Source organism: Phycodurus eques, chromosome 3, assembly GCF_024500275.1.
Source record: "Phycodurus eques isolate BA_2022a chromosome 3, UOR_Pequ_1.1, whole genome shotgun sequence".
Taxonomy (NCBI): Eukaryota; Metazoa; Chordata; class Actinopteri; order Syngnathiformes; family Syngnathidae; genus Phycodurus; species Phycodurus eques.
Window position 1 is genome coordinate 1061117 of NC_084527.1, and position 14082 is coordinate 1075198.

The 14082-nt window shown below is 46.2% G+C and overlaps 2 protein-coding genes across 4 annotated transcripts; one reads left to right on the top strand and one right to left on the bottom strand.

Annotated features, from left to right (window-relative positions):
- Positions 1-18: 18 nt before the first annotated feature.
- On the top strand, positions 19-7981 carry rfc5 (replication factor C (activator 1) 5). 3 transcript variants are annotated; one of them, XM_061671324.1, is made up of 11 exons: positions 19-134; positions 1765-1829; positions 1932-2063; positions 2134-2213; positions 2857-2930; positions 3002-3161; positions 4648-4729; positions 4843-4972; positions 5816-5893; positions 6486-6540; positions 6624-7981. In XM_061671324.1, exons 3-11 carry the CDS (start codon positions 2052-2054, stop codon positions 6721-6723), a joined length of 771 nt encoding a protein of 256 aa, XP_061527308.1. In that variant the 5' UTR covers positions 19-134; positions 1765-1829; positions 1932-2051; the 3' UTR covers positions 6724-7981. The 3 variants fall into 3 exon arrangements, with proteins under 3 accessions (XP_061527308.1, XP_061527309.1, XP_061527307.1); XM_061671325.1 differs by having other exon boundaries at positions 113-134; positions 1927-2063; XM_061671323.1 differs by lacking the exon at positions 19-134 and adding an exon at positions 634-959 and having other exon boundaries at positions 1927-2063.
- On the bottom strand, positions 7801-13839 carry wsb2 (WD repeat and SOCS box containing 2). The gene is made up of 9 exons (XM_061671322.1): positions 13244-13839; positions 12992-13160; positions 11993-12189; positions 11604-11735; positions 11423-11523; positions 9522-9718; positions 9331-9420; positions 9112-9228; positions 7801-8236 (listed from the first exon to the last, which is right to left on the bottom strand). The coding sequence occupies exons 1-9, from the start codon at positions 13284-13286 to the stop codon at positions 8047-8049; spliced, it is 1236 nt and encodes a 411-aa protein (XP_061527306.1). The 5' UTR covers positions 13287-13839; the 3' UTR covers positions 7801-8046.
- Between the last annotated feature and the right edge of the window lie 243 nt (positions 13840-14082).

Here is a 14082-nt window from a genome sequence, read left to right on the forward strand (position 1 = left end):
GGGGGGGGGGGGGGGTGGAGCGGTGCAGCAAAAGCCGACTGAACACGGAAGGTCCTTAGAACGAACATCCAATGCGAATGAGTTCGACTCACCGGAGGAAACGAGGGGGGAAATGACGTCAGTCTTCGGGATCGGTATGTGTTTAGCACATCTGCCACACTGTTTTCGGCTTTGGGTTCGAATCTTGTTGCTATTTATTTGATTTCATTTAATAATGAGAATAAGTAGTTTTATTTTTTGACGTACCTATTTTACATGTGTTTACTCATTGATCATTTCCTATTGAATAATAAAATGAAATAGTCTTACTCTAACTTGAAAAACGATCATGATCTTTCATTTTATTGGCGCCTTTCGGGGCACTCGAGGTCATCGTACAAAAACCGAAAAAAAACAAAAACAAGCAGTGCAATAAAGTAACAAAACTTTAAAACATACGTTAAAGTGAATGGACAGGCGGAAGAATGTGAGTCGAGTGAACGAGTCTCTTCTTTGCTATTTATCTTTGAAGTTGGTAAAGAATAAGAAAAAGAAAAGCCCTTGAAAGACCTTCAAACTTCTTTCTCTTCTCGAAGGATTGAACTGAAGTTGATAAAGCCCTCTCGTTATTGTTTTTTTTTTCGGCATCTACTGTAACGTTCGCCATACGGCACATGCGTTTGAGTAATATTTAATGGAAAAGCCTTACGTTGTTTGTAGTTACCCCCCACACCCCAAAATAAAAAAACGTCAGTCGAGTCTGGATTTGAGCCATCCCGCCCACAATACAGGAAGCTGCTTTCCAATTGGCTGTACGTCATGACGCAAGGGCGCTTCTTCCGGGTTCGGGTCGCGCGCGTAAAGCCCAAGTTGGAGCCCCGCAGTCAGGCTTGTGCTTGTGTCCCGCTGACGTTTGTGTGCAAGAAATACGCGATGGCCTCCACCGCAAAAGCACCGCCGCAGGCCATAAACTTACCCTGGTGAGTGAGTCGCGGCGAGGGCGAACAAAACAGCACGAGGCCCGGTGCTTCGCTCTTCAGCGCGTTTCCCAGCCGGGGCTCCGTTTCTCCGTCGGTCCCATCGGCGACGTACGCATGCCGGAGTTACAATTGGCTCTTGGAGAGAGCAACCGGTTCCTTTCAGTCCGATTTGGCCGCTTCAATCCCGTGCGCGTTAGCAGCAACGCTTAAATCTCAACATTTCCCAATGGACTTTCGCTTTCCTCGCCTGACTCTTTACCCCTCGGTTCTTCTCGAAGCGATGGCCGTTGGTTTGGGAGTTGTTCGAGCAGGTCACCTGCGTCACATTTGACTGCTTACACGCCGTTTACGCTAGCAGGGACGCTTAAATGACGCCATTTCCCAAGACCACGAATGCTGTAAGAGATTTCTCCAGGAGTTACGTTATTTCTTGATTAAAATATAATATTATATATTATAAATATATTTTATTTGATATTATAATTTTGTATATATATATTATATTTTCTTTGTCGCTTTGTTTGCTTTTGTACCGATTAGCGAGCGAACAACCAATCGGAATCATCGGTTATCGGCGACGATGAGCCGACGTCAGCCTCCGTGTGTTTCTATGTGCATCGGATTTGAACGTGATCTAGACTCCCGTTGCTGCTTCCGCCAATCGCGTTCCGAAAGTGTCCTCACAGGGCCAGCCAACTGGCCCGTATCGACGCGCGCTTTTTTCCCCTTCCGCCGATCGGTTGGTCGGTCAGAGCAAAAGCCTGAAAAGCCGCTTTCACGCCGCCTTGTCTTCCATCCGTTTCAGGGTTGAAAAATACCGACCGCAGAAACTAGACGACCTGATCTCACACCAAGACATTCTCGGCACCGGTGAGCTCAAACACAAAAAGCAGAGCGACGATTCCAAGTTATGCGTTCGTGCGATTAAATAGCGCATTCAACAAAAACGAACAAAAAACTTCGCCAGTCCAGAAATTCGTCAGCGAGGGCCGACTGCCGCACCTGCTCTTCTACGGGCCGCCCGGAACCGGCAAGACTTCCGCCATCTTGGCCTGCGCCAAGCAGCTGTACAAGGACAGGGAGTTCAACTCCATGGTTCTGGAGGTACGCGCCCTCGTCCATCCGTTCCAAAAAGTCGTCGCCGCCGCCTTATGAGCCGCGCTGACGTTTGCAGCTCAACGCGTCTGACGACCGAGGCATCGATGTCGTGCGGGGACCCGTCCTGAGCTTTTCCAGCACCAGAAGCATCTTCAAGTAAGACGGATTCCTCAGTTCGTCCTATCGAAGTGGCTTTTGGGGAATGTAACTGGACTCGCTTGAAAATAGCAGCGCTTTGGCAAATAGCGAGCCATTCATCAGCAAAGAGGCTTCGAGCCGTTTGTTGCCGCTCCGAGTTGAACTTTACTCCCAAACTAAACGTCAAATAAACACACTTTCACCTTGCGTGTTGAAAACGCCATCAAGAAAGGTCCCGCTAGCTTAAGGCAAACACTAATGAGCATCTACGTTTTTCAGCAACAGATTGAGCACAAACGTGTGGGCAGACAAAACAACAGTACTCGCAGTCATATATTCTTTGTCCTCTGCGTAGAATCCTTGTTGGTGCCGTACTGACGAGCTCAGAGAGGATTAGAGATGTCAAATGGGAGACTTTAGATTGGTTAGTCATGTGCAACCCCCCCAAAAAGACGACGTCGGGTTGAGCCCGATATTATCGATTTGTGAAAAAATACAAAATTGGCCATATTTGGACATAAGGGGGTTTCTGCCCGACAGCGGTGAGCTATAGAACCAATTGGTGGAGAAATACTTTTCAAATCAAGAAGTTTAGGGAAACGGTTGAACGTCAGTTAGTTATTCCTTCTAGATAACAAATCTCCATCCTGTGTTCTGTCAGGAAAGGCTTCAAGTTGGTGATACTGGACGAGGCCGACGCCATGACCCAGGACGCCCAGAATGCGCTGCGGCGAGGTGAGCGCGTCGTCACTCACAGCGTACGCCGTGTGCCACGCGTGCGCGTGAACGTGTTCCCGTCGCGTCAGTGATGGAGAAATACACCGAGAACGCTCGCTTCTGCCTGATCTGCAACTACCTGTCGAAAATCATCCCGGCGCTGCAGTCTCGCTGCACCCGCTTCCGCTTCGGACCGCTGTCGCCGGACCAGATGATACCCAGACTGCGGCACGTCGTCCGGCGGGAGAGGTTCGTGGCTCCTTTGCATGGTAGACCGGGATAGGGTTAGGGTTAGTTCCTCAAATGTCCACTGAAAGTCTCTTTGTAGTGATCGGGGAGTAGGGAATCTGAATCGGAATCCTCTCTCTTTGCCAAGTATGTCAAAAACACAAGGAATTTGTCTTCGGTAGTTGGAGCCGCTCTCGTACGACGATTGAACGCCATTTTGACAGTAAATACCTTGGAGACATTGAAAAACAGTACGGAGAGTCACTTAGCCTCGAGCAATTTAACGGCGAGAGGGAAGAAGCTGTTGGAATGTCTGCGAGTTCTAGTTTGCATTGATGGGTAGCGCCTACCCGAGGGAAGGAGCCGGAAGAGCCGGGGCGGACTGCGAAGAGCGCAAATCCACACAGAATTGAAACTGAAATAACACTGGGGAACACAATTTCTGTTAACTTAGGGCTGACCACTGTTTTTAACTCCGTTTTTGTGCGGAATCCAAACCTGATCTCCGTTTTTCGCTATCACGTCAAGTTTTTGAACTGTAGGATCCCTGTTTTCTTTAAAAAAAAAAAAAAAAAAGATGTATCTATGTAAATAAAACACTAAGATGGAATAGTTACAAGCTTTGAAAACAAGAAAACCCCAGCATCGAACAAAATGGAACTTGCAACAGTATGCCCAAGGTTGCGAGGTCAAGAGAAAAGTCTCTGAAGTCCTACTATGCTAGCCTTCTGTATGCAGATATGGATAGCGGTGACCGATTGGGAGCTGCACGCACCACACCGCACTCTCAACTGTGACCGCGCAAACAAGTTGCCGCCTTGCTGTCGATGAGTCCCATCCTAATCAGCTGCCAAGTTCAACGACAGCGAATCAGTGGAATCGGGACCGTCCGGAGAGTAAGTTGGTGTGCGAGAAAAAAAACTGACGGAAATTTGGGATGATAGCAGCAATGCCGCTTTTAGTTTTAATCGGCATAAAAAGCGAACTCGACAGAGAGAAAAATCTCATTGCTCCCCAGTGTCATAGGGACGGGGAGGTATTTATTCATTGATTTTACCCACAACAATTCCTGAATAAGTGGGGGTGAAAGCACATTTTCAAGGTTGGCTCTCCTCAAAAACGAAAAACAAACAATCAAACACAAAAAAGAGACAAAAACTCTGCCAACAGGTGCGGCCGCGGGGGCCCAATCGCGAGGATGCGGGGGGGGCCACTGAATAGCCGACAGTCTGACGAAATAACCGCGTCTGTTGAGAATCGTGGACGCATTCCCTTCTCCCTAATCACTATACAGGCTTTTTCATGTACTGGACTCGAGAGTTCAACTCTAGGCCTGAAACCATCCATCGATTAACGGCTAATATAGCCAACGGAGTCTCACTAAAAACTAACTGCCGGTGTTGGGAATCGGTGACCGAGCCGCCGCTCGAGTGAAAGGGGGTGTGGTGTGTCTGCGCTCGGACTCCTTTAGAAATAGTCACCGTCGTTGCCTTTTTTTCGGGTCCAGCATCGACATAACTCCAGACGGGATGAAGGCGCTGGTCACGTTGTCGGCGGGCGACATGCGAAGATCGCTCAACATCCTGCAGGTGACTCCGTCGGCTCCCTCGGGCGGCCGTCTTGACGTTTGACTGACGTGCGCGTGTGTGTGTGTGTGTGTGTGTGTACGTGCGTGCGTGTGTGCGTGCGTGCGTGCGTGCAGAGCACCAGCATGGCGTACGGCCGCGTGAGCGAGGACACGGTGTACACGTGCACGGGGCACCCGCTACGCTCAGACATCGCCAACATCCTCGACTGGTCGCTCAATAAAGACTTCAACACTGCCTACAAGCGTAAGTCCAAAAAACCGGTCCACCGATTCCTCCACACACCCCCCAAAAAAATGTTATCACTTCATTGTATGAAGATTAATACTTTGTTCTCAAACAAATAACACTTTATTCTCATAAATTGACAACTTTCTCTTTAAAAAAAAAAAAAAAAAAAAACATATTGCATTTTTTTCTCAATGTTTTTTTTCACATCGTAAAAGGAAAATGACTTTTGGTAAGATTTTTTTGAGGAGAAAATACTTACATTTCATAACTTTTTTTTTGCAAATCTTGCAAACGTTAGTTTTTTTTTTCCTTTGTATGTGTATATATAATTTCAAAGGAATTTTAAAAAATGAATTACTTTTGATTAAAATATTTTATAAACTTAATTTCCAGTCAGATTGCTACTTTTTATGACTGAATACAACTTTATCATAAGTTTTACTAAGTAAGTAAATAAATAAGAATAAGTAATTTTTGGATTAAAAAAACACCTTGATTCTTGTTAGATGACTACTTTACTCTCATAAATGAAAAGTAGAACCTCGACTTGCGCATTTATTTGGTTCTTGAACTGAGTTTGTAAATTGAGCATCGTTTTCTCATAGAAATGACGACAAGAATCCCTATTTTGGTAAAAGTGCACGCTTGAAACAATATAAAGACATCCATCCGCTGCTCTTCTTGGAACCATATTGAGCTAGCAGATGGCAAAATAAAGGCGAAAAAGCACACAATGACGCACTAAGCAAAGTAACGGCCGATCGCGACCTGAGAGCGGACCGCCTCCCCGGCACCGCCCGCCGGATGACATTTGAACCGGGCGTGTTTTTAACGCTCACCTGAACGTGTTTCCGCCAGAAATCTTGGAGCTGAAGACGTTGAAAGGTTTGGCGCTGCAAGACATCCTCACCGAAGTGCACCTGCTCATCCACAGAGGTAACGCAGTCACCGCTAATATTGCACGTGATAAAAAACAGAAAGCCATAACATCATTAAATACAGTGTGAAGGTTTGGGCTGCAATTCATTTCATTGTACTGCTCCTTCTGTTGCGGCCGCCTTGGCCTTCGGGAGGCGGTATAATAAAAGTCACTCGGACACAAAGAATAGTGCTACTTGTCCTGCGACTGTGACTGTAATAGTGTCTTTTTGGGGGAGATTAACAATAGATCCCTGTGAGTATTGTGATATTGTCCGTCTACGTGCGTTTTTCTCCAACCCGATCTCGGAAGCTAAGCAGGGTCGGTCATGGTTAGTACTTGGATGGGAGACCGCCTAGGAATACCAGGTGAAGTTAGGCAGCGGGCCAATCGCCCGCTCCCGTAAAAAACCTACAGATTACTGAAACCGCAATTGCGGCCGAATGTGCCTCATGACATCGAGAGCTCTAGCGAACGAACGTGTTGTTCTACCGTTTGTTTTCAAACATCCGTTGCTTAAAGGATTCTTAAGCCCCGACTATTGATGCTCACCATGATCATGTCAACGGTGTTTGTGAATAATTGTAAATGTCCGTTTCCCCCGGAAAGTGGACTTCCCGTCTTCGGTCCGGATGGGTCTGCTCATCAGGCTGGCCGACGTGGAGTAAGTCACGTGACTTCCCGTTCACGCGCGAAGGCAAGCGCCGTCTCGTGCTGACGCTGCGTTGTTTTCACTTCTGCGTGCAGGCACCGGCTGGCGTCGGGCACCAACGAGAAGATCCAGCTGAGCTCCATGGTGGCGGCGTTCCAGTCCGTCCGCGACCTGGTGGTCGGCGAGGCCCGGTGACGCGGTCGTCATGACAACCATGCAATCGCAACTCTCGTCAGGCTGACGTACATTCACGCGCAACAACAAATAAATGCAAATGGCACCAAGATTTGCTTTATTCAAGTTAGTACTTTTGGGGGGTTTTCAGCAACACAGACTTTTTTTTCCCACATTAAAAGTAGTTACTTTTTTTAGAAAAAATTGTAAAATAGTACAACTTATTTTCTTTTTTTACAGCCTTTTCCTTTTAACATTTTCCCTGGAATAACCATCTTTTTTCATTTTAAAAAGACATGTAAAAACGCAGCTTTTTTCTTTGAATTGGTTTTTTAAATTGTTTCTTGTTAAAATACTGATTTCTTTTTGGAAAAAGAAAACTTCCTGTTTTTAAAGCCTTTAAAATACATTTTCCATATACTACCCAGGTTTTTTTATTTTCAAAAAAGACCCCCCATCCCCCAAAAAATCCTTTTGTCTTCAGAAATGTTTCAAGTAATACAAGATTTAAAAAACAAATCTATCCAAAAACTATGAAAAACACTTTCTTTTGAATTATTTTTCTTAAAATGAAGTTCCCGATAAAGCCCAATTTGTCTTACAAATATTTTTTTTCTTGACTTAACATAACTGTTTTTTTTTCTTTTTAAATGACTCATAAAAACTCCTAGAAGCCTTTTCGTATGTTTTATCTAAAATAAATGAAGAGTGCATGACTTCAAAAAGACTTCTCAATTTTAAAAAAACATTTCCTTCAAAATGTTTTTTGTCTCACTCCAGTTAAAACTCTCAGAAGCATCTTTGTCTAAAATTAATCAACAAATGTGAAGAAAATGTGCTTTAATAATTCATGTTTTATAATTTTATATAAGAGCGAGACTTAAAGATTTTCCTATCGAAACCCATTTTGTAACGTTTTAAAAATGTTTTCCTCCTGTACAAATGACTTTTCCTTTAAAAGTGACTTTCCCCAAAAAATATATACAAAACAAATCCCTTTTACTGTTTTCTTTTTTAAAAAAGTTTTTAAAAAATACTAACCTTAAAGAAAATGCCCAGTGATCTTCATCCCCAACAATGAATAAGCAACAATATGAAGAAAATGTGTTTTAGTGTTTTTAATAAAAGTTATTGGTGTTTTATGAACATGCAGTTACACAGCGATGGTGCACGACAACGTAAAAACACAACTTCCTATGTACAATCAAATAAATTAGCAGCCGTATCAAGTAGTGCTAGTGCAATATTATTCATGATTATCTTTTAAAAAAAACAAAAAAAAAACATACTTTTATTTTTGTGTTTTTTTTTTTTTTTAAATGCACTTTTTTGTTCTCCCGGCAATCAATGCGAGTGTGGGGAAACGTGCGAAGAGATGTCGCGGTAGGTGAGGAACTCCAGGATGCGCTTGGGCAGCGGCAGCGGCTCCACCTGGTGCGTGGACACCGAGTGGCGCAGGGCGGCGCGGCACAGGTGGCGCAGGCCCGGCACGGCTTGCGGCGCGCGCCAGAATCTCACGTGGCCGTCGCGGGTTCTGAGTGGGAACTTTTGTTAAGAGTTGGCTCAAGATCATGATGCTCACTTATTATTATTAGATTTTATTTTCCATTTGTTTGATTTCGGCATTTTTCCATATTTTAAATGTGACGTCTAAATGTTTTTGTTTTTAATAAGCGGTGGTAATTAAAAAAAGAAGGCAGACTTTAAATGAAATGAATTTATATTTAAACTTTTTAGACTTTTTTTTTTTTTTTTTTTGAAATTGGGCATTTCAGTATTTTTACATTAATTTTATTTCAAACAAGCAACAATAAACATACTGTCAAAAAAACTGACCATCTGTGTTTTTTTTTTTACTTTTGTATTTTCTGTATTTCTATCAGTAGTCTTTGTAAAAGCATGTTTACAAATTTGCACTTCAAACATTTTTGATTTAAAAACTGACATTTTCCTAAATCATTTGAATTCATGTTTGAATCATTTCGTTAAAGCCTTCTGTAGCGCTTCTCCTCACGCGGGCGGCGGGCATGCTGGAGCCTATCCTAGCGATCTTCGGACGAGGCGCGGTACACCCTGAACTGGTCGCCAGCCAATCGCAGGTCTATGTTACGTTTCTTAGAAATAAAGAAACATTTATTTAGTTTCTCTCTTTGTTTTAAAAAAAAATAAATAAAAAATTTTACCTTCAAAAAGAAAATCTAAAAAATATGACATGTTCCCAAATCATTTTATTTCATCTTTAATCACTTTTTAAAATGTTATATAAAATTCTCAAACTTTTCTATACTTTGACGTTTTTTCCCCCCAAAACCCTTTAAATTCATGCTTTAATCACCATGTACACAAAAGTCTACCTTTAAATATTGACCTAAATGTCTTTTTGGTGGAAAATGTTTGTGTCATGTTTACCCGGTGGCGATGACTCCCCCTTGTGGATGGTACTTGCAGCACAGGCCGTTGGAGTCCCGGTCGGTTTTGGTCTGCATGCTCAGGGCCGACTTTCCGGGCTCCCAAATGCCGAGAGCCCTGCGTGGCCAACGCGCACGGGTCAAGTCAGGCGCTCTGGCATTACCACGACAACCGCGGTAAACCGGCATCCCCGAAGTCACCGCCTGCGGGCGAACTCACCTGTCGTCCGTCACAATGGCCAGGTGCAAGCCGTTGGGGGAGAACTGAATCGACGAGATCTGGTTTTGGCCGTACTCCTCAAAGTAGCCTCTGCGGGAGACGGGCATTAATAAAAGCTGATCCGGGGTCGGGCGGGCCCCCGCGCTTCTCTGGTGAAACGCGACAACGGACGTCCGAACGGGTGATCTTACGTGAGCGTGGCGAGCTTCTGCGCGGTATACGGGTCCCACAGGTCGATCCACCAGCTGGCCCCGCTGAAGCCGGCCGTGGCGAGCAGCGCGCCGTCCGGGGAGAAGTCGCACGCCGACAGCAGGTAGAGCGTCTTGTGGGCGCCGCCCGTCAGGTTGCGGATGTACGTGTACGAGCGCAGGCTCCACAGGCACACCATCTGGGGAAAAACGCCACACAAGCCCAAGTCAACCGGCTTGGAAGCACTTTGAACTTTAACCTAAGCGCAAGTCCAACATCTTTGATTGGAAGCATAAATTCACTGGCTTTACGTAACTCCGGATATGAATTGAAGTGACATCCCATTCTTAATCCATCGGCTTTAATATGGAATCGGTCCACCCTCTGCAATTATAACATCGTAAACTCTTCTGGGGAGCTTTTCCACAAGGTTTATGCGTGTGATTATGAGAACTTATGACCATTTTTCCAGAAGCGCATTCATCCAAAAGTGTTCTATAGGGTTGGGGTCAGGATTGTGCAGGCCAATCAAGTTCATCCACATCAAAGCCATATTAAGCCATATGGATTTAGAATGCGATACCTCTTCAAATCATGTGTCAAGGCAGGTGAGCCAGTACTTTTGGCAATATAGTGCAAGTCCACTGGCTTTGATTTAGGCCCAAATCCAATGACTTCAACTGTAAGCGCAAAGTCCACTGGATTACAGACTTTGATGATAAGCGCGAGTCCACCGACTTCTTGGACTGTAAGTGTAAATTCACTGACTTTGACGTAAACTGTATGTCCGGCGACTCTGAGGTAAGTCCGCCGTTTTGGTCTAAGTCAGGCGTGTCAAACTCAAATTCTCAGTGGGCCAAAATTCGAAATTGGGACAACGTCGCGGGCCCAACTCCATACTTCATGAAAAATCACTGCCATGTGCATGTTTCCCTTCTCTGCAGAAACGTAGCGTTAAAGTTTATCATATGAAAACAAACTTACATTTTGCTTAAAAACTGAATCGGGAAGAAACAAACTAATTTTATAAACACGAGAAATCCAATTTGCGATAAAAGATGTCAGCGGACCTTTGTTGTTTTGGATGTAAACAGATAACCTGAATTATTCTGCCAACTCCCTTTCTTTTTGATGTCAATCTTTTTTCAAAGGCCAACGACAAACCAACCCCCCAAAAAGAACAACGTCCAAACCTCAAACTATTTACAGTCCCCGCCTAGCAGTTGATCAAGGCCCTTAAAAAAAAACCCACACAAATTCAACGATGTTCTATTCTTCGTTCCGGCCACGGTTGCGCCGCGCACGACAAACTTGACTTTAGACAGACAGACAATCTGCCTCCCACCCGTCTCGGAAGTCAAGCGTTTTCCATCTTTCGTTTGGCCATTTTGGGAATTTGCTCGAGGAGACCGGTAGCGTCGTCGCCAACGACTGCAACGGAAAGGGAAGCGGCGCTCGCCGGGCGAGACCGACGGGCCCACGCGCTAGCAAAGCATTCTGGGATTTGTCATATTCGCGGCGCATGTGCTATATGCCGGCGGGCCGGCTCTAATACGCATTTGATATGGTCTTGCGGGCCAAATATGATTACACCCTGGGCCAAATTTGGCGCCCGGGCCCGAGTTTGACACATATGGTCTAAGTCCACCGACTTAGACCATGACTCGAAGTCCACCGACTTAGACCATGAGCGCAATTCCGGTGCCTTGGACTGCAAGCATAAATCCACTGGCTTTAACACAACTCGTCTGGCTTTGACCTAAGCTTAAGTCCACCGGGTTTGACACAAGCATAGGTTAGTGCACGCCGGCTTTCATATAAGGACAAGTCCATCGACTCGGGCTTAGTCCGAGTCCGAGTGCCCCGGCCGTGACGGTTAACCCAGAGAATCGGAGACACTCGCCCTGTCGAAGCGCCCCACGGTGGCCATCATGCTGCAGTCAGACGACACGCAGCAGCAGCTGATCCAGTCTTTGTGGCCGGACAGCACCTGGACCTTCTTGCCTGACCGCACAAGAGGACAATCAACTACGCAGGCTTTTTATTTGGATGAAAACAATTACAAATGACACACAGAAACACACCTTTGTGCGCCAGGTCCCAGACCCTGAGCGTCTTGTCGCGGGAAGACGACACGAGCGTCAGCGTCCCGTTCGGGGGGAAGATCAGGTTCCGCACCACGCCCTCGTGGCCCTGAAGCTCCAGCACGGACACGCCTCCACAAGCGCAAAGAAAATGTCACGCGAGTCTTCTTTACACAAGTATCAGTACTTTTACTTAAGTACAGAGCGGGAGTACTTTGACTGACGTAAACGTTCGAGTTAATCAGTACTTTTTTTTTTTTTTTCCAACTTACGGAGTTGAATTAGTACTTCTTTTACCACAATCCTTTTTATCCTTCTTTTATTTGCATCTATGGTGACGTGATGACATCATCACTGAGGTTCTGAACAGGAAGCGAGAGGACGCTCACCCGTGAGAACGTTCCACATTTTGATGACGCCGTTTTCCAAGCCCGTGGCCAGGAGTAGAGCGTCGCCGTTGTTGTCGTTCCCTTTCGACGGCGGTTTCTCTGCCTTTGGGGCCCGGGGTCCGAAGGCCAGACCCCAAACCGGGTGGCCGCAACTGAAGCTCTTGTCCGCTCGGTCCACCTCGCCGCGCTGACCTTCTCTGTGGGAGGGGGACCGAACGTACACTCAGCTGAAAAAATTCAAGACGGCACGGCGACCGACCGGTTAGCACATCCGCCTCACAGTTCTGAGGATACGGGTTCGAATCCGGCCTGGCCTGCGTTGAGTGTGCATGTTCTCCCCGTGCCTGCGTCCTGCATTTGACAAAATACGTAGGCTGGGTTCATCGAATACTAAATTAAATTGTCCGTAGGTAAGAGTGTGCTCGTTGATCTGCGCGTGCCCTGCGATCGGCGGGCGACCGGTTTAGGGAGTACCCCGCCTCTCGCCCGAAGATAGCTGGGATAGGCGCCAGCACGCCCGCGACCCGCGTGAGGAGAAGCGCTACAGAAAATGGACGGCCGGATGAATCATTCACTAGTCAGTGAACTGTTGTTGAATTCACTCGTCCATGATTGCGTAAAAGGTCACATTGTGTTGACATACCCGCGAGGCTCAATGAGCACAATTTAACATTATTTGGAAATGATTCATCATGTGTCATTATTTTGAGATCAGGTCACCAGGTTGAAATGGATCATTTTTATGTACCAAGTTATAGTTGGCCCTCAAAAAAAAAAAGTTTCTTTGTTTGTCCTTTTTTTCCAAAAGTAAAACATTCGTTCTGTTTTGTGTGTGGTTTTTTTTTTTTTTAACTAACTACTTTTTTCCTCGACTATTTAATCGTCATCTTAAGACACCAAGTTCCACTTTAGGACCATAAAGTACTGCGGGCACGCTGTAGAGCAGACATTTCCGATGGTTCCGCGAACGTCTCGCGTGAGCTTCAGGGGGGCACGTACTGCGAGTCGAGGGGCCAGGCGACCACCCACACGATGCCGTGGCCCATGGACCAGGCGAACCAGGCTCCGTCGGGGGAGAAGTCCACGCTCCACGTCTCGCAGCCGGGCCGGCCTTCCAGGGACGGCGGTCGCCGGGTCTTCAGCTCCAGGATGAGCGCCGGGTCGGCGGCTGCGGAAGGCGGAAACAAAGACGTCGATCGCTCGCGCTCCCCTCGCTTCTTCCCCGGCGGTGAATGTGATGCGTTTACGTACACGTCGACTGGACCTCCGCCGCGTTTTCTTCGGTGGAGCACATCGTCGTCGCGGGTTTCGCCTCTTGTTTTCTCACATGGTTCCGCTTGCTCACCTCTCGGCGCCCGTGGACACAAACAAGCAAGATTTGGTTCGGTTACCTCGCGTCAGGCATCCGGACGCCCTCTTTCAAGTCGCGGGTGTGGATGACGACGTGTGTCCCCGGTCACGTTGTGCTTGCGTCACGACGCTCGAAGACGCCCCCAAAGCAGAAACTGTTGTGGCACGCTCCGAGGGGGCGGGGCCAAAACAAGGGTCTTTTGCTCTCCTCGTTGGTATTCTACAACAACAACAACAACAACAAAACGTTATCCTTCCCCCCACTTTCCTATTTCTCAACCAATTCAAACCATTCCAACTTTAACAAATTCACAGCACGCAGGGTATTCTTTTTATCCTTCCTAACTCTTTGCCAGGATTGCACATTTTCCACACACAAAAAGAGAACCTGTTCTGCTTGGTCATGCAGAATGGACGATCTGGGAACTTGCTGTGCGACACAATAAGGCTCGATAGGGAGCTTTGCTGATTTCAATCATTCATTCATATGTGGCTTTCGAAGCCGAGCTACAAGCTGCTTCTCGTCAAAAGATCATTCAGAACTGTCAACGAACAAAATGAAACTATTGATCAATTCAAACAAGGGGAAAACAAACTTTTATTATGAGTGACAGTGTACAGTCGTACCTTGATAAGGAAGGACCGTAGCAACAAAAATGCTGAAAAACAACAATGCACCCGCACCCTTCAGTATGTTTTTTTTTTCCTTTTTATGTTTTTGTCAATTGTAATCTTTTGAA

Coding starts and splice junctions, on each gene's coding strand:
- wsb2 (XM_061671322.1), bottom strand. CDS start 13,286: ATGTGCTCCACCGAAGAAAACGCGGCGGAGGTCCAGTCGACGT. Junction 11,524..11,603: donor CTGGGACCTGGCGCACAAAG/GTGTGTTTCTGT, acceptor TTGTGCGGTCAG/GCAAGAAGGTCCAGGTGCTG. Junction 9,421..9,521: donor CAGAAGCTCGCCACGCTCAC/GTAAGATCACCC, acceptor CGTCTCCCGCAG/AGGCTACTTTGAGGAGTACG.
- rfc5 (XM_061671323.1), top strand. CDS start 799: ATGACGCAAGGGCGCTTCTTCCGGGTTCGGGTCGCGCGCGTAAAGCCC. Junction 2,064..2,133: donor TCAACTCCATGGTTCTGGAG/GTACGCGCCCTC, acceptor TGACGTTTGCAG/CTCAACGCGTCTGACGACCG. Junction 2,931..3,001: donor CCAGAATGCGCTGCGGCGAG/GTGAGCGCGTCG, acceptor CCGTCGCGTCAG/TGATGGAGAAATACACCGAG.